The sequence below is a fragment of the Ammodytes marinus genome (genome assembly GCF_949987685.1).
Source record: "Ammodytes marinus genome assembly, chromosome: 7".
In the NCBI taxonomy this organism is placed as follows: domain Eukaryota; kingdom Metazoa; phylum Chordata; class Actinopteri; order Uranoscopiformes; family Ammodytidae; genus Ammodytes; species Ammodytes marinus.
In genome coordinates this window covers 23905896-23925562 of record NC_137211.1, presented here as the reverse complement: position 1 = coordinate 23925562, position 19667 = coordinate 23905896, and the positions used below count along the sequence as shown (strand labels likewise).

General features: G+C 39.8%; 1 protein-coding gene across 1 annotated transcript; it reads right to left on the bottom strand.

Annotated features, from left to right (window-relative positions):
- Nucleotides 1–2500: 2500 nt before the first annotated feature.
- On the bottom strand, nucleotides 2501–19555 carry clcn6 (chloride channel 6). The gene is made up of 23 exons (XM_080030543.1): nucleotides 19469–19555; nucleotides 18596–18658; nucleotides 15646–15711; nucleotides 14842–14907; nucleotides 14685–14751; nucleotides 14418–14524; nucleotides 13848–13974; nucleotides 13700–13767; nucleotides 11231–11289; nucleotides 10983–11115; nucleotides 10484–10597; nucleotides 9499–9665; nucleotides 8731–8842; nucleotides 8480–8609; nucleotides 7804–7957; nucleotides 7170–7326; nucleotides 6848–6954; nucleotides 6137–6323; nucleotides 5442–5602; nucleotides 5066–5222; nucleotides 4762–4869; nucleotides 4518–4643; nucleotides 2501–4439 (listed from the first exon to the last, which is right to left on the bottom strand). The coding sequence occupies exons 1-23, from the start codon at nucleotides 19541–19543 to the stop codon at nucleotides 4359–4361; spliced, it is 2592 nt and encodes an 863-aa protein (XP_079886669.1). The 5' UTR covers nucleotides 19544–19555; the 3' UTR covers nucleotides 2501–4358.
- Between the last annotated feature and the right edge of the window lie 112 nt (nucleotides 19556–19667).

Genomic DNA, 19667 nt, shown 5'->3' with positions numbered 1-19667 from the left:
TGCCAAAGTGCAAAGCAGACTGCTAACTTTTCCAGCCTTCATCAAGCTGCTGAACACTTAAATACTAAATCCTAATGCAATAGATACACAAAAACTTTGCACTTTTGCAACTTAATTCTTACAGTTTATTTTTTAAGATGTGTTGTGTTATCAATGTCAAATGAAAGGTCCCCTTTTACGTAAAGCAACTATTTAGCATCTTGTCAAACACTTTTTATCATGTTTCTTTATTGTTTTCTATGCAAGGCAACAAAATGTAGCACATGTGCCCATGAAACAATTTCCCCTCAGGGACAATCAAGTTTGCTCTTCTATACTCTACTCTTTTGAGCTGATATATACACATCAGGGTTATTACTGTATCTCACATAATAGTACATCATATTATCTCATTAAGCATCATTTCAAAACTGATCTAACCAAAGAAGGAGAGCCGATACACTGAAGTGAAGGTAGAGCGGTTGAGAAGGGTGGCGAGCGAGTCAGACAGAAAGTGTGTTCTCCCTAATCACTGCAGCGCTGCAGCCATCACGCTGTCCCCCCTTGTGACAGTTTTATTATCAGAGCTGGTATGCAACACAAGAGTAATTTGCCCTAATGATCTCAGCCGCCTTCCACACCTCTGGACAAGTGAGTGTGGCTGACATGAGTGGAGAGGGGAGGGAGAGAGGGGGCGGGGACAGGGAGAGAAAGATTTTTTTTTTAATTCATAGGGAGGAGGGAACAAAAGAAGCAAAAAAAGAAGACTGAACTGAAACAGATACTGATGATTCGTCATATAGAAAACATCAAAAAACACGATGAGATGATAGTCAATTATGTAAACCAGCAGATGCAGAATCAATGTGCAAGAATCTGTTTTTCTCACGCATATTGCTGCTGGTTAACTGATTCCTCTGTGTTCATTTTGTTCATACCCATCATAAACTGTTTGTACCATATACTGTACTCTGGATCAATGCTGCCCAGTGCTGCAGTGCTTATCTTAGAGGTACAACATTAAATGTTGGCAAAGCTGAAGTTAGGGTACTGAGATGATTTTCATTGCACTCCTATAGTGACTCATCTTCTCTCTGACTTCACTTCACTGATTTATTAACCAGCAGCCATTAGGTCACCTCTGTGTGTGATTATAATACATGGAAGTGCTATGACCGTCTAAGGGGAGTAAACTGTAGCTGCAGCTCATAATGTTTGCTCACTGGCACCATTTTTTATTTATTTTTTTGCATTTCCTACAATTACACACAGTATGCAAGTGTTTTTTTTTTACGATTCCTAATCTTGCTAATCCAGTATAATGATAGAGACCCTCTTTTCACCTCTGCACACATCTTCCCGCCCACTATGCATTATGTTGGTTCAATTACCCCGCAGGTTAAAGGGTGAAGCTATGCGACTGGCTGGATTAAATGGAGGTAAATGACAACACGGCATCCAATCAGCCCAGGTTGCACGACAAGAGCCTCTCGTAAATATCAACATCTCTAGCTGTGGTGTTGGAGTGCTTGGGGTCAGTTGCAGTTAGTTGGAACTTGGAATACAAATTGCCACAAATGCGTCTTTCTGATGTGTTCGATGAGGCTGAAGGGATGAAATCCAGTGTTAGAAATAAGTTGAAATTTAAAGTGACAGGCAAACAACAAACTTCGAGGTTCATTTTTGTTGGTTAGTTGGTTGTATAAAAAATATTATTATATATTATTTTGTTTACTGTTATTAGTGTCAATAAAAGGATTGTTGTAAAGACAACACAATGTGTTTATAATGTAAGCTTTTATCAAAGTTAAAGGTACAGTGTGTTGAATGTATTCGCACTTTTCATGTGCCTGAAACATGCCATAATTAGTGTCTCTAAATTTCCCCAAGAGCTACAAAGATCTTCAATCACATCCTTCTTCAACAAAGAAGGGCACAATATCTGACCTTGATCAATAAAGTTAAACTTAGCATTGTATATTTCATAATCCTGTTTTAATAACTGAATTTGTGAAGCTTGACTTATGAATGTCCGTAGACAGTTTAACCCTAACCCTACATACAAGTCAAGCACCCTTTTCTTTTTTCACTAACACATCCTCTGGAGACCGAGAATATCCAGAACACGTTTCTTCTAGAAATCTCACCAGGAATTGTTGAGATATAATTAGAGTTTTAATGACTTATTAATGGTTAATAAATCCATTACTAGAGTTTTATTGATTAGTTAAAAACAGTTAGTTGGGTACTTTCTTACACGGGTTGTATCTAATGACCTTTTAATATAATTTACAAATGATCAGTTTAGTTGAAAGGTAAGGTTGACATTCATCGATGAAATATGTGTTGCATATATACAGTAGTGACATACTGTAGTTGCTGATCATATTCCTCGTACACCGTGAAATCAATGAATCCCTTAGGCTTCTTAAGACAAAAAGCGACACACTTTGCATGATTGACAAATCAGAAGGACCTTTATTTGAACAATGATAAAGGCACAATACAGAGGTCTTCCTGCTTTTTTGTTCCACGGCTGCAGATTTTTCTTGTCATGTGCACGCTCTCTACTTCATTTGTAGAAACTACAAATTCCTAAACAAGCACAGAGCGCTGGCTGCATCTCCACGTAAATCATGTGACACACAAACACAAAGTATTTAGCAAACACTCCCTCAGGTCTGGCTTTACAGTTGGACGTGTTTCATCCACTGTTCTGTTTTATATCATATTCTGCACAACTCCTGCCATGCTATATGTAATATTTAGAACAGATAATAGAGAAATAATTAGTTTTGAAAAGTGAGCGATGCCTAGACTACAACCAGTATTATTATCCAGGACAGCCTCGGTCCATTTACAGGGAATAGTTTACGGCACAGGCAGCAAATCATACGAATAAATTGTATAAAAAAATAATCTCTTAAATAAAACACAAAGCAGAAACAAATTAGGAATGTTTGATGTACATATATATGTGCCATCGCGGGTGCTAATAATCTATCAACCTGAAATAAACTGGACCTTTATGTCCGATCAAGAATTTTCATTGCCTTCGCTCTGAGTAAAATGTTTAGTCCCTTTTAGGAATGACAATTAAATTATGTACTATGATAATGGACCAGAAACATACTAAAAAAAAACTTAAAGCCTAACATGAAGTATGTTAGGCATTCATTTTTACTAAAACAGGATTTTTGCAGTATGTCCTGAAAAATCCATTCCTTCAAATTTTCAAATTCCCTATTACAAAATAAAACATTGGTCGACATACAGTTCTCTTAGCCCTGACACCCTCTCTAACACTGAACTGACTGCAGTCTGTGGAAATATGTCTACATATCAAAAGTGCAAAACAATGCCAATGTATTCACATACTGCTGAAGTGGTTAGAAATATTACCGTGATCACTAAGCAAACTCTTCAAAGAACTACTGATGTCCGGCTTAGTCGCGGGCCGTGAGGGGACGTCGGCCTGCTTTTAGTGCATATACTCCAGTTACTTCCACAGGGAACAAATTAAAATATACAAACAACGGTCAAAAATAAAAGTGCTACAGTGACAACGATGATAAAGCATAATTTAAAAAAGTAACTTCAAAGATTCAGTCATGAAAGGACTAAGGAAAACCTTTGAAAGTGATATTTCCCTTTGGTCATTTAGGAATGAGGTTATAAAGTTAATGTACTTGTCAAAACTACCTCTTCACATTACTTCCCAGAGGGTTAGCGATAGCGGTTTGTTGCATTCACAATGAACAAAGAAGCTTGATATTTCTGTAAGTTGACTTACAACAACCATTTGCAATGTGGGAACCAATTTTCTGTTGCATTTTGTAGTTGGCGGCAATTGTGTCTCCAACCAGCAGAAACAGCAATCAGCAAGCTTAAATAGCAGAACCATTTGAATAACAGAATGAAATCGTCCTGGTTATCTTCAGATTTTAAAACTTTCTACGTGTGGACGAGCAAGGAGAAAAACGTTGAGATAGGACATAAATTAAACGAACATGATTGATGTCGTGTGCTGCTGCTAGCAAGGCTATCCTGCTCAACTGATTTTCAGCTATCAGTTTCCCCTATTATGTCATGTTAATATTGATAAAAATGTGATTATTTGATAGATAGGTGAACATGTTTTGGCTTCTGAAGCATAAGATAACATTTTAAAACAGTAGAGAGACGGTAACAAAATAATCACTAATATTTTAAAAATAAAGTACAACTGAACTGTGTTTCTCTGACTGTACCACAGAGAATGTGTGTATGTTTATAATGCGCTGTATGTGTTTGGGAATGCCTACAATGCTAACGGGAATGGACAGACACAAAGACTCAGGCTGAACAGAGTCCGGGTCTGCATTGACGGCAGAGTCGGGTCAAATGGTGATGTAATGCTGTCGCAGTTTGGCCACCAGGAACTCGTGGGTTAAATTGTGTCTTGTGATTATTCCAACGATCTGAAAGAGACACCACAACATTGTCAAAACCCAGTATAAGAGCTCATCTGGTTTGAACTCTATTCCATGTTTATTTACCTCTCCGACGGCGTTGACCACTGGTAGGTGTCTCAGGCCCATTGTCCTGAACAGGTTGAACACCTGGGAGATGCGCGTGTTGGGTGACACTGTGTAGGGACACGGGTTCATGTAGGGGGTGACATCCTGGGAACACGTGGAACAGCATGTTTTTTTTGAGTCAACTCAACCAAAGTTTTGGTAAAATATCAAAAAATATACAATACAATAAAGGCTTTTAACTATGTGTTTAAGTGGGTCGTACCACTATCATGCGGGGGTTGAGGAGCGCGAGGTCCAAGTCATGGATGTCAGGGTAACGGGGGTAATCTTCAGTCATCTCAGCATAGGACAACCGGGGCTGAGTGGCGCTCTGTGATGGACGACATGGAGAGATATGAGTTTGATAGACAGAACCAATCTGTGACAAAAATGACTCTTTAAACGTTATTTTGTGTTTGTGTGTGTGTGTGTGTGTGTGTGTATGTGTGTGTGTGTGTGTGTGTGTGTGTGTGTGTGTGTGTGTGTGTGTGTGTGTGTGTGTGTGTGTGTGTGTGTGTGCCACTGACCGACTGGTTCTCGGTGTAGCAGACCCCTCTGATGAGCAGGTTAACCAACTGTGAGCGCAGGATGAGGCCGTGGAAGGTAAGGGGTCTGAAGCGCTCCTCCATAGTCCACTCCTCGCTGGGAGACTGATCTGGGCACAGGTTGGGGTAGGGAGCATGCCTGCATGTGGACAGCAATCAACTATTACATGACTTGCTGAGCTCAGTACTATGAATCACAACACAAAAGACAAATTGTTGTCCAGCAACCTATAGTGCAAAAAGTAGAATAATTAATAAATTAGATTGTTGTGCATTTTATTTCCATATTTGATTTTAGTTTTTATTTGGACATATTTTTTTAAGTGTGTGATGTTTAGCCATCAGTTAACTCTCCTACCTCCTTTCTAGCATCTGCTGCAGCAGGTCCTCTCCTTCCTCTGCTGGCACAGCGACAGCCCCCTGCTCGTCACAAACGTTCCTCAGCTCACTGGATGGGTACGACTTCATGGACTGGCAGCGCCGCCGCTGTTCCCCCGCCCTCGACATTACACTGGATTTCTACAAACGGCAAGTGAAGGGTGACTTTACACCGATGAATCAGATCAGACACACACAAACCAGGCTGATGACCAAATTCAAATCCTGCTATCTTTAAGTTAACATCAGCACATTAACTAATATATTCTAAGACGTGTCACTTTGATGCTTCTTCACAAAAAAATATAATGAGAGAAAAGCCAAAGGTATGCCATTAAGCAGAGCTGTTCATTGACTTGCAATGCTGTCCATATTAATTCTATATTTCAGGTTATTGTCTCTTAAAAAAAAGAGAAAAAAAATTAGCGAGAGAGAGCAAAATAAACTACAGCTTCTGACACTGCACACTATCTCCATCTACTGGTTACAATGAACATACCTCTACATTTATGAACATGAACAGTCAAACTAATCAGAGAGATGTTTCAAATTCTGAATGTCATTCCTTTCCTGCTGAAATGTCCTTTGGAGGGACACTCAACCCTTCCTCCATTCATCCAACTCCCTCTGGATTAGGCTGAACGGCTAAACGTTTTTAAATGGCACAGGACATACCTTGAAGTGGATGTTGTTGCTGACCAGGATGTTTCCCTTCATGAAGTCCCGTTCGTTCTGCCGGTTCTCTGTGACCACGGGGAAGGCGTGGTAGACTGTGGTGCGCAGGATGCTGACTAGAGACTGAACCCGGGTGTGGGGGTACACGTAGGTCAAGTTGGTCTCCATGATGTCACTAGCCGTCAGCCTTGGAAGGAATGAGGGAGACAATACATATCATAATATGTATCCTAAACAGGTACACACATAATTCTCCCAGTATGGGTCTTTAAAGGGGGAAACCTTTGACTTGAAGCTGATGATGGCCAGTATCCAAATGTATGGAAGGGTCAGACCTTCAAGATTGAAAAGATTAAGGCATTAATGCCTTTGTGATAATCACACTTGATTTATTTTCGATATGATCAGATGCTCAATTTAGAATAATTTCTGTTTGTGTTGAGTATGTTTGTGTGTGTACAGGCTTATAATTGGATGTAGATGTATGAATGCTTTTTTCTATTCTGTTATCATACAGGTAAAATGATTACAAAGCATGAATAAAGGGGTTTGTCTAATTTTATTGAGGTTTATGTTGGTGCACTTTCACCAAAAGCTATTCTTGGCACTAAAACAAACTGCTGGATTCCTGGAACTGCCCCTAGTACCATGCATCTGAACAGACATGGAGCCCTAAGTCAATTTTGTCAATTGTTAAATAATAAATCTTACTTGTCCATCTCCACCTCCGTCTCCCACTCCAGCAGCGGCACTCCTCTCAGCTCCACATGGACGTCATAGATGCCCTTGTTGAAGAAATCTCCTGTCCACTTGGCAACCTGATGGTGAACACAAAACCGTTAACCACATAACACCAACAGGAAATACATCACTGCAACACGCTGAAGGACTTTATCAACACATCTAGTAGTCATTGCTCGAGACCGATAGAAGGCAAACATTCAAACATTTCATATAGTGGCTTGAAATTATAATAATTATAATTTTAAAAAACATCAGTGAAAATTCTGAAATGTATAACATGACATTGTACCATTAGAGTGATCATGATGGGCAGCCCGTATGTGATTTCATTGGTGGATTCAATGAGGATGACAGTGAGGCTGATGGTCATTCTGACCACGCCTCCCAGGAAGGCGGCGGCTCCGACCAGAGCATAGGTCCCCGCGTAGATTTCCATTCCCAGTTTCCTAACAGAGGCACACAGGCACATAGTGAGAACCAGGGTCCGTCCAGTCAGGGATGAGAGTAGGGCGGAGTGAGATATGATGAGAATGTGTGTGATGAAGTGCATCAAGGCTTGAGGCAACAGGCTTACTCAAACAGTTAGCACACTTTAGCAGGCGTGGGTTAAAATGTGTTACTGCCGGCTGAGAGGAGCTCAAAAGCTGGTTGTGACAGCATGAAAAAAAAAACGGAAAGAAAGAAAGTAATACAGTCAGCAGATTCCATCGGGAGCGTATCAATGTTCCCAGGACTCAACAGTCAGACACTCCTTTCTGTCAGATCAAACATTTTGATGACCTAGTTTGTTTTAACTACTACTATGTGAAGTATTTTAGAAAATAAATGAAACCAAACTCTTAAATAACTCGTCTTTAAATTCTGTGACGTTGACTAAGTTTTAAACCTTGGTCAGTAAAACACCAGGAGAACATCGTTCTTACACTTTGAGGATGTTGGCGACCAGACGTCCAAAAGAGGCCCCACAGAGCAGTGAGGGGACAAAGAGGCCGCTGGGCACAGACACTCCGTAGGTCCAACAGGCCAGCAGGAAGTACAGCAGGAAGAAGACTGACAGAGTCACAGGGCTGAAGGTACCTGATGGGGAGAACGGGAGGCAGCAGGAGTTTATTATGACCAGTCAGGGAATAGAATGCATTACCTGGAACTGAGCAACAGGTTGAGTTGGCAATTGAGTCCAAGAAAAGTGTATCGTACCGTATTGTATGGTATCGTATGGTATCAGGAAGCAGAGAGTATTTATCATGGTAGGACAATATAACGTGAAGCATTCAGGACGTACAGTTTGCAAGAAATTATCTAAAATGTATATGAATAAAACTATAGAAAAAACAAGAATTACATTAAGAAAAATGTGTGTGTGTGTGTGTGTGTGTGTGTGTGTGTGTGTGTGTGTGTGTGTGTGTGTGTGTGTGTGTGTGTGTGTGTGTGTGTGTGTGTGTGTGTGTGTGTGTGTGTGTGTGTGTGTGTGTGTGTGTGTGTGTGTGTGTGTGTGTGTGTGTGTGTGTGTGTGTGTGTGTGTGTGTGTGTGTGTGTGTGTGTGTGTGTGTGTGTGTGTGTGTGTGTGTGTGTGTGTGTGTGTGTGTGTGCTCATCTCACCATCTTGGTGGAAGAGCTGGTGGATGGCAGCCTCCTGTGGGTTGAAGAAGAGCGTGGCCATGTCATTGTAGGTCCTGTTGGTGCAGAAGTACTGGCGGATGGTTGAATTAATGTCCTCATTGCCGGATATCTACAAAATAAAAAATACAACTTAATATGAGATCATGATTCATGAACACACACCTGTGCTCTGTGGACTTGTGGTCCTTCTGCTAAGAACTATAACAATAGAGGAAAAAGCTGAAGCTTACCGTGGTGTTATGGGTTGTGGGGAAGGACAGGTCACGACATTCGCCCAAGAGCAAGGACGCTGCAAATATCACCACTGTTGTCACCATGGCAACCAGCAGACTCTCTAGAACTCTGGGAAAGAACGGAGAGCACATCAACTTCTATAATTAAAAGGTGAAGTAAGCGGTTTATTTATGTTAATATAAGTGTTAAATCGCTCTTTAGTTATACAGTGATCACTTCCATAATGTGCGCGTTTCATAAAGCCGATCTCTCAGTCAGCTGCTCTGCATGTAATCGGCAAATAAACTTATTGGAGGATCCCAAAATTTTTATCCAATCACAAGAGAGAACGCTACAAACCGACACCCGTCTCACTCATGGTCTCACTGCCGGTGCACGCCAGAGCAACAGATGGGTGAATGTCTATGCGCCTACAATGGCGGAGCAGGTAAAAATCCTTCCCAATGTCTGTTTTGATGGTTTTTATCATGTTTTATCACACTTATGGATCTGAGATGATGTTAGATAACTCGCTGCTTGAAGACCAGTGCATTAATGTGGTGACGTAGGGACGAGCGAGGGGACTGCTAACTGCAGTAACTGACAGGAAGTTAGCTAAAAGAACCATTCCGCTTACAGCACCTTTAACATATTTGAACTGAGATCAGTGTCACATTTTCAGCACAACTGATTTTTAAGGGACAGGTACTATCTATGATTGACAGGCCTGATGACTTGGATTGAGAATGACAGGTCCCTGTGTGAACATATGACGTAGAAATCACCTGACAAACTTGGCCTTGGGGTGGATGTGTCTGATGCGATACTTGGACAGGCTCTTGTTCATGCAGTTGAAGAGCGCCCCCAGCAGGCCACCCACCACGCCCATCAGGACAAAGAAGGCCAGGTCCACCACTGTCCACAGGTGGCAGTTCTTATCTCCATCTTGACACTGATGAGCAACACGTTTTTAAATAGGGTTAAACTGATACACTACTGTGCTGATATGACTGATCATTTATAACTAAGGTGATGACACTAACACTTTGTAATGTGTTTTAAAAACAGTTAAAGACGCTATACCAAACCAGTTCAATTAAAGACTCTCGAGAACTAAGAACACACTAAACAGGTACAAAGCAGCAGAGGACATTAAATCAAACATTTCAAGTAATTCTAAAAAGGTGAGATTTGGGCAAGTGAGGAAGTGGAGACAGGGGGTGAGGGGTAATAGAGGTCCTTGCTTATCGAGAGCTTTGTGGGTCAGAGAATGAGTTTGAATTGATTCTGTTGAAGGACAGGGAGTTAGTGAAGGGTCTTTGGAACAGGAGTGATGGGGTCACAAGAGCGGGAGTAAGTGGTAACAAAAACAGCAAATATTTGGATGTTATGTGTTGAGGAGGAATTAAGATAAACTAACAAATACACATTCCAGATCTTTCACAAATGTGGGAAAGAGCTCCTCACACCGCAAATGGCTAAGGAGCCTGACCACAAAGATCTATCATGTCACAGTATTTATGTTGGTTTACAGGATGTTTGACCAGCCAGGAGGCTTTAACCCCTTACAAAGTTTGTTCTTTATCCGTTATGGCCAACAGCTATTTACTACTCCTGTAAACCACACCCAACACATTTCGACTGATAATGGTTTTATTACTGTCACCATTATTTTCTGATACAACTGCAATAAACAACATTTCATTTTAGTCTTGTGAGTTACAATGGTCGGTACTTGTAAAAATTGAAGAGGTGACTTCCGTGATTTACCTTAAATTCTCCAAAGTTGAGCAGGCCAGGCAGCTGGAAGGACCCCCACTTGTTGAAGTTGATTCCAGAACGGAAGAAGTTGAGGGTGAAGGTGGCCGACATGGAACAGAAGAGCTGAAGAAGGGAAGCAGTTCATCGTATTTGATGGTTAGTGCTTCATGGTGTAACTGTGTAGTAAAGCTTTCTCAATAAGAGACTGAGGAAATGGGTCTATATCTACTGATATCTGCTGATGGCGGCTCGCAGTTGCCCCCAGTGCTAAAATCAGGGATGTGTAGTCATCTCTGTATAAACAGTACTTATTTACACTAGAATTATTTTTTATGTGCTTCAATAACTCTTCATTGTATAATTTGAATAGGATATTTAGCTAAGATAACAACAGAATTACTCTACACACACTCAGTGTCATTGTTCCGCCATGTTTCTCTCTTGGAAGTCAGCAGAAAGAAAGGAAATGGTTTGACCCTCTCAGAGTTCATCAGATAGGGTGACGTACCACTTTCCAAGTCAGGGCCTGGTTCCAGAAAGAGGAGCCCTCCTCCAGACTGAAGAGTGTTCCGCCAATAGGAGCACCAAAGGCAGCAGCTACTCCAGCAGCAGCCCCCGCTGACACAAAGTCTCGCTTGTCCCTGTTGAACAGCATAGACAACACAATGATTTGCAATTAACATTTGCACCATATTTTGACTTGCATCGGAACAGTGAACTGCGTATTGTTAGTGAGAGCATGCACCACAGTCATACCTGTCACTGCGGAAGTAGGGAAAATCAAATTTGATCCTCTTGAAAGTGATGCTTTGAAACTGGCAAGAGAAAAGAGAAAACCTATGGTCAGCACACTGAAGCCATAATAAGAGTCAAACATTGATTTTTTACAAAGAAATCAAACTGTATTCAATGTTATCCTATTAACAACATTAAGGCAAATCAAAGAACTTGCCATGTCAACTTAGTAAATATTATTCAAGTCAAGGTGAGTTGTGTTGAGAAAAATCAAGTCCAATTCAATTGAATTAGGTCAGGTCAAGCTATCAAATCTAATTTTACTTATTTTAGCGTCAGGTACCAAAAAGTTGAATAATGTGTCCTTTTTTATATATGTATATCAATAATATAAGCTGCCAGTGACAAATGTTGATTTGTACTTATTGAGAATGAAACCGTCATGTAAAAGTCCCTAGAATTAATGACACATTTTAGCTGCATCAACATTTGAAAAGGTTCAGTCTAAGTAGGGGAGAGTGGGGTGAGATGTGCCACTTTTTACTCAAAGTTATTTTAAAGTGAGGCCTTGACAGTTATGTCTCCAACTCAAATATGTACATATATTTCAGGATGTTGTGCACCCCTGGCAATAAAAACGTTGGATCTGGAATAAACTGTTTAAGAAATATAGCTTTCGGAAAAAAAGTTGTCTTGTGGCACAACTTGCCCCCGGTGTGGTGTAAGTTGTGCCACAAGAGAGAATACCATGGGGTAAATTGTGCCATTGATATATATATCTCATAAACTGTAATGCAAGACAAATCCATAAGACAATTACTTATTTAAGGTGTATTAAAGTAAGTACTACTAGTATTAAGTAAAGTGGAATGGAGATGTCAGTCTCTTCTGAGCTACTGTAGACGATCAATTTATTTTTGGTGACCAGAGTATACAGCCATGCCACTGGCACAACTCTCAGAAATGTACTTTGCACTAGCTGCTGCGTGCTTGTGGAACCAACTGCCACCTGACAAATGTGATTCCCCCTCCATTTCTGCCTTTAAATCAAGGCTCAAAACCCATATGTACACCCTGGCTTTTCCTCCCCATTAACTATCTTACCTCTGCACTACTATCTTTGTTTATATGTGGATGTATGGGCTTTATGTCTTTTATTTTTGTTATTTTATTTTACCTTCATTTTTTACCTACTGAATGCACTATGTTCAGCACTTTGGACAGTGCAAACTGTTATAAATGTGCTTTTATAAATACATTTTACTTACTTACTTACTTACTTACTTATAACTCATAAGCATATGAGCATTATAACATTTTACTTTGAAAGGCAAAACACAGTTTAGCTTAAATGTGTTTATATCTTATTCCTTGTGTCTCCCTTCTTTACAGGATGAGTCAAATGGATGGCTCTTCTTAAATATGTGGTCACATTTACAATTTCTTCCACGGTTTTCTAGAAACAAGGGGTGGCACAACTTCCCCACTGGCACAACTCAGGCCACTCTCCCCTATATCATTTCATGAAAGACATTATGCAAATGAGGGTGAAATTGTACGTAAATACTCCGCTTCCAGTGATTATTGCGGATGGGGTTCACACCAGGGATGATCCGCTCTAGTCAGATTTCACTTGCAAGCGGCCTGAGACCACCTCTTTCAAGCGGAGCGGAGTCTGGTTGTTTAATGCACACCATAGTCTCGGACTGCATTCAAACCAACCCAAATGAACCGCATCAAGGGCTTAAACACTCCAGGGTTTGTTTCAATCGCACTAAACAAAGCTGTGTGAACATGCCCTTAGAATCATCTGCTAATGCCGCAGAAGACCTCACTAAAGAGGGGCTGTTTTCAAGGAAGAAGCAGTCAACACCTGGAAGTTCATGTGTCCGTGTCATGGTATCTAGAGTATAAATGCTGACAAAGCAAAGTTAATGCTATTCTCAGAAAAAAAAAAACAGGACATGCTCTTATATTACATGTCGACTGAAACATCAAAAAGCCTGACTGACCTGACACATCGAGTACCGCTGGGAAACTCTAAAGATATTTTGTACATTAAAGAACTGGCATCTATTAAACCAAGCATTTTAGAAGGAATCAACTGCAATGAATTAGCATTAAGGGTGCACACAGTCAGATAGTCTCTCCTCAAAGGAAGTCATTATGTTGCCCTCGATTGTACACACAGAGGTTTGCGCTTCAGAAAGAAGTTCAAACCTTGAATTACTTGGGGTTACTTCACTTACACCTCTGCACATATGATCTATGTTATAATATGATTTATACATCATTTCTGTAGTACAAGTATGTATGTAATATAATCTGTATTTATGTATTACTAAAGTGTAATGCTTCCATCTTGGCCGAGTCGGCAATAAAAATGACATTTGGATTTTCTGGTTGAATAAATGTTATAGTCCGTGTGTGTATAACTTATGTAGTTGTGAATGATTGTTGATGTTGTGTTCAGGATATAAGGTGTTGTACCTGAGGAAGGCCTGCTCCCACGATGGCTCCACTGTGTATCATCGGACCTTCTTTGCCGACAAATAGACCTGAGTGGACACACACTGAGTCAGAGGCCATGTCCATCCAAAGGCATTCCTATTGTACACAACACAGTGTCACACTTTACCTCCAGCCACACTGAATAGGACTCCAGTAGCCTTGCAGAGGAAAGTTCGAAGCCGGACGATTCCAGGAATCTTCACTCCGTTCAAGTAACTTTTGATTTCTGGTATCCCCGAACCTGCTGCCACCGGCTGGATACAGGACAACATCACAAAGTGTGTTAGGTAAGCGTATTCTCATTGTAAAGTATTACAAACACTTTTTCTATTCTATGAATTCAGAAGGAAACAACATATCACAATCTATTGATACCAATGGGGTCAAAAACTTCCTGTAAGGAGATGACAATAAACTGCACATAGTGTAATGGAAGTAAAACCTAACATGTCTGTTACATTTTATCCCAAAGGATAATAAACACTTGTCCGGGACAGTTTGTGTTTGACTCTTTCATTTTCTATGTGGGCACATTTCTCACCAGAAGCCAGATTTGATGTAGAATTTAATTGTAACAAATGTGCTTCATTTTGAGAATATTTTTTTACTTTTTTTAGAGCTCCTGGAGGAAACACTGAATTGACATGTTGGAGCTCAGGTTCAAGTTACAGATACTTAATAACTGATTCAGTCTTACCTCAATGAGGACCAGCACACTGGCGATAAAGACGAAGGTCATGTTGAACGACAGGAGCTCCAGCAGCGACAGGACCAGACAGCCTTTCTCGCTACACTTCTCTATAGCTGGAAGTGTTCAGATAAGGTAGAATAACTACTGACAATCCTGTCTACAACTGAGAGGAGCAACCCACTCTGCTTGTTCTAATGTTATGAGAATCATGATGACATAATACAATGAGAAAAAGGGTTTCGGAGATTTCAGAGAGGCAATGTTTAAGGATACAATGACCAACCAGTGTAAACTTGATTTTGGTGAAGAGGTGTGTGAAGAAATCCACAAACAGGCCCACCTGAGGGAGACATGAAGGCAACATTCCCTGGTCATCATCACATGGTAGAGTCTAGCAAAGAAAACTCAAGATGTCTCGAATGCACCTTACCAGACCCACTGTCACTCCGATAGCAAACACCATCATCCATCGGACTGCTTCATACTTTTTGGCTTTCTAGAAGGCAAAAGGAAAACATATTTATTTAACATGACGGAAGATATCTCAAATTGAGAATTCAAACTGATTAAAAAGGACGTTTGTAATATGGATTTAAATCTATTTCTAAAATAAGGACTTTTTACTCTGATGTGTTTTTATATGTCACATGACCCAAATGTAACAGTAAATAGCCAGAAATACAAATATCCCTATTTTGTTTTGAGTAGGTGGAATGAACGCAGTATAACCTAGATATTTGCTTCCACAGCAACTTAAACGTACTTCCTAAACAAATAGTTTTCACAATAGCTTAAGCTCTTCTAATAATAAAATAAGTAAGTGTATTTAACTTAAGCCTTTCCGAAATGTGATTTATTTTGTGATTCAGAATAGCATATAGTCTGCAATAGTGTTATTATTTCTGTAAGATTAAAATAAACTAGTTTTGTCTGCATCAAATGGAGGAAGCCAGTTTACTAACATCAAGCACGATCAATCGATCATTCTATTCATTGAAAATGAAAAACATGGCTTCTTCAAAACATAAGCTTTATTAAAGAACTTATTGTCAGAAGCCCTGAGTAGATCCTCAAACAATAGCACATATAAGACAATAACCATGCCACAGTTTTGCTTTTTATCTAGTAAGATTCCTCCAAGAAAAGACATATAAATCAAACCCCATCTGTATGCTCTGTTTATGTGTTAGCCACATCTGAGCCATCAGAAAAATACCCTTTTATCTTGTCTTACCTTGTTGTCCATCCCCTCCAGAACCTCCACATAGGGCTCATTGATGCAGCGGTCGTAATCCAAACTCTAACAGGCAACAACAACAACAAAGAAGTGTGTAAGTGTTCATTGGACTTTCTTCTTTTTACCAGGGGCAGCATGAACCAGACATGGGGGACTCGAGTCACATGACTTGACTCGAGTCAGACTCGAGTCGCAAATTTGAGGACTTGAGACTTGCTTGACTAACACTGATAAAAGACTCGACTTGACTTTGACTTGGTCTTCATGACTTGAGACTTGACTTAGACTTGAGACAGATGACTCGAAATGACTTGAATTTTTAAAAGTTAGATTACGTTAGAAATTATGTTTTATTTTGAAACATGATCGGGTGATTTTACAGTGCAATGCACGCAGCGCGCTGCACGGACAAACAGCGTCAGCAGGTCAACACAGGAGCAGCAGTCATGGAGGCGGCTAGACCTTTCTTTATATGTCCATGGGCTAGACCAAGAGTAATTCACGTGAGCCTCCCACACGCTTAGCGCCTTCTTCCCTTCCCTTTTCACGTTGTAACGGCCCCGGGAAGTCTTGTAAAAGAAAACGAAAATAACGAGCGTTTCCTGCAGCGCTGCTGCCTTGATAACGCACGCTTCCTTATCGAGCGCCCTACCTCCATGGACTGTAGGCTTTGTATAAGCATCTCTGTGAGACAAAACAGCGGTTATTAATATGATGCAGTTCAACCTTCCACGTTCACCGGCTCCTTCCGACAGCTCACAGCCGCCGCACCCGCACCGACAGCACAGCAAACTGCCCGTTATGACAGTTCGCCCCCCAGTAGGGTGAATACAGGCATCTTGGGACACTTTCCGAAAATATATGTCTTGTGGAAGTTTTAAGTATGATTCAAAGGTCTTTTCCCATCACATGATACCATTCTAAACAGCTTGAGATCTCTACTAAACAACAGAGAAGAAAAAATAAGTCAAAATTAAACACAGGATGAATGACTCTTCAGCAAACACACATTGACCCAAAAAACATTTTTCAAGGCATTACTGTCATCTTGGGACACCTGTTATTGGCATCTTGGGACAATTAAAACACATCAAATTGAAGTAATAAAACAGTAGCAATTCAAATAAAAAGCACTTTAATCTCAAAGGAAGGGTGCAACAGATTATCTTAATCATTGTTGAGCTACAATGCCTAGGAAAATAAAAAAAATTAACTCAACAAATATTCACTAAAACTACCATTGAGCTAGCTGGCAGTGCTAATGATAAATGTGATGCTAATTGCTTGCTAGCTATTATAAACCGATTTTTTTTATAATAAAAGCTATTTGGAATAATCGATTTGCAAATTTTACCATCTAAATGTATGAGGACAAAATTCCCCATTAAAATAACTTGAATCACTGTGTCCCATGATGCCAGTAATACACTGTCCCAAGATGCCAATTGGCAATTGGCATCTTGGGACAGTGACAAAATCACATTTTTTACAGAAAATAAGATTGATCTGAACATGATTTTTTTAAATTCTGATTGACCACTCTATTACCTAACATAATATATACACATTACAAACATCCATACATTTGTTAGATTTTTATGATCTTAACATCATTTACAAGAAAACGCTATGTCATTTGACTTTTCATCTAAATTCACTGCAATGCTGTTGAATATGGCTAGACCATGCCACCAAAAGTGATGTCATGACCACATAACCAATATTTTTTCATTCCAAACTTTCTCATGATTGGCTCAGTGTAGAATTTTAGAAATAAAATATTATTCATTAAAAGAACAAGATTAAGCTTAACTGTCCCAAGATGCCCATTGTCCCAAGATGCCAGTATTCACCCTATGAAAAATTAATTAATCGGGATAAATCAAAATGTGATCCTGCCATAAAATAAAAGGTGATATGATATTTTTGCCATAGCGCAGATCCTTGCCCTGTTTTATTCTAAATGCATTATGGGGATTAAAGGTGCAGTGTGTAATATGACATCATCAAGAAAGTTCTAGAAAGTTCTAGAATGCAACGCTCCCTGGGTAACCCCAACCCTTTCGAATAATAACAGAAGCTACAGTGGCCTTCAAGGACAAGAACAATTCTAAATTTTAAACAATGCACCTGATGACATTCCAACTATGACACTTTCAAGATGGCGGCACTAGGCCTTGGTCCAAAATATGCAGAAATATGGACATATGAGACCCTTTCTAAGAGAAAAATAAATAATTCAAAACATTTTTTTCAGCTATTATGCACTAAATGAAATGTACTTATGGATATTATAATTACTTTCTACAAAATCTGCTAGGAAATAAAACCCAAAATTCTACACACTGCAGGTTTAAGTGTCTGTTTTGTGTAGCCTAAGTAGTAGGCTATCTGTTACTATTTGCCTTTCTTGTTTTCCATGTTAAAAGTAAGCTACTTGAAAATTGAAAGTAGCCTAAATGTGGTTGAAAGAAAAGGAAATGTGCGGTGTTGATCATATGTGATAGATAAGGGGTCGCTATTGGATGCAGACATTATGAGATTCGGACCTTTGCTGTAAGAAAATGTTGTCAACTGGACCCATTTCAATTTTAGTTGAAGACCCCTCGGTCAGACCAAGAATAATTCAATTGTAGTTCAAGGATGATGTTGTCGATGACGGTATGAAGAAGAGAACTGTGAAATGCAGGTCTTTTAAATGTAGAAACTGGGTTAGATAATATGATTTTTGTATGACTTGACTTGTGACTTGCTTGACCTGAGCAATGACTTGACTTGTGACTTGCTTGATTCTCACCACAGTGACTTGGACTTGCTTGAGACTTGAAGGTTATGACTTGAGACTTGCTTGTGACTTGCACATTAGTGACTTACCCCCATCTCTGGCATGAACCTATCAACACTGGCTTAAGTTATTTCTATTGATGATGATTTTCATGTTTCTCACTTCATAGTCTTTCCTGGGTAAAATCTCATCTTCTTCATCATCATGGATTTCCCCAAGGATTGTCTAGGAGGAAAAAGAGGGTTTCTCTTAATACAGTATAATTACAATGCAGACACATCATGCAGCAGAGCAGGGAAAGTTTACCAGAAATGAAGACAGTTACAAACAACAAGTCGTCAGCTGAAAGTGGATTTATTCGCATCATGGATACTTTTGAGAGTTGTGCTAGCACTTTGACTGCACAACAACACAGGTAGTAGCCTAATGGGCATTTCCATTTTTGGAGGAAATAACAATACCCCATTAGGAATTCGGTACATTTAAAGTTGACTTCTTATGCAAGCGTACACACCTGACAGAGAGTTCACTCACATAGCTTCAAGTCATAATATGGTGTCTTCAGGTAAATTCGGCGTATTGATTATCCCAAGCAACGTCTACGTTAGGTTAGATGGCAGATGTTAATTGGTATAATGGGTAATCAAACATAATTGTTGATGTGCAACAAACACAACGCTAATTTGGGCATTGAATGCATGCCGAATTTAAGAAGGGACGTGCTAAACAAAAAATAAAAGGAAACAAATCTAGTTTTATTTAAAAATTAATGAAGCCAATAATGAAGCCCTTGAAAGCAACATTTCTCAATGGAGATTGGGGTATGGCTCCAACCATACAGACAAAAATGTAGAATTAATTTTAAGGTAATTTGTGATTTGCTTGCAAAAGCTTCAGGACTGTCACTGAGCAGCAGGGTGGAGCAAGCAAGCCAGTATAGGGCACAAAAGAGCTCAGGATAAATCCAGAGGAACAATATCGGATATGTAATAATAATGAGGTCCCCGCTTTGAATATTTGTAATATTTCTCTTACCAGTTCTTCTGGTGTCCGAGTCTCTCCTTCTCTGCAGCAACATTGGCAACAAAAACAGTTTCCACAGCACGCCATCTTCGTTGTTGTGTCATGCTGTGTTCAGGGCCTGTGGTAAGTTTTTTCAAGTTTGTAAAACGTCACATTTTCCGGAAGAACCAGAAACACATTCAGTGGGTAGCACATCAGACAGCAAACAAGA

Bases quoted from the DNA above. Each gene is read 5' to 3' on its own strand.
- clcn6 (XM_080030543.1), bottom strand. From the start codon at position 19,543: ATGGCGTGCTGTGGAAACTGTTTTTGTTGCCAATGTTGCTGCAGAGAA. The intron at 10,598-10,982 runs GTACGTCACCCT...TCCCTTCTTCAG, and splicing joins AGGCCCTGACTTGGAAAGTG to CTCTTCTGTTCCATGTCGGC. The intron at 7,327-7,803 runs GTAAGAACGATG...TGCCTCTGTTAG, and splicing joins GTCGCCAACATCCTCAAAGT to GAAACTGGGAATGGAAATCT.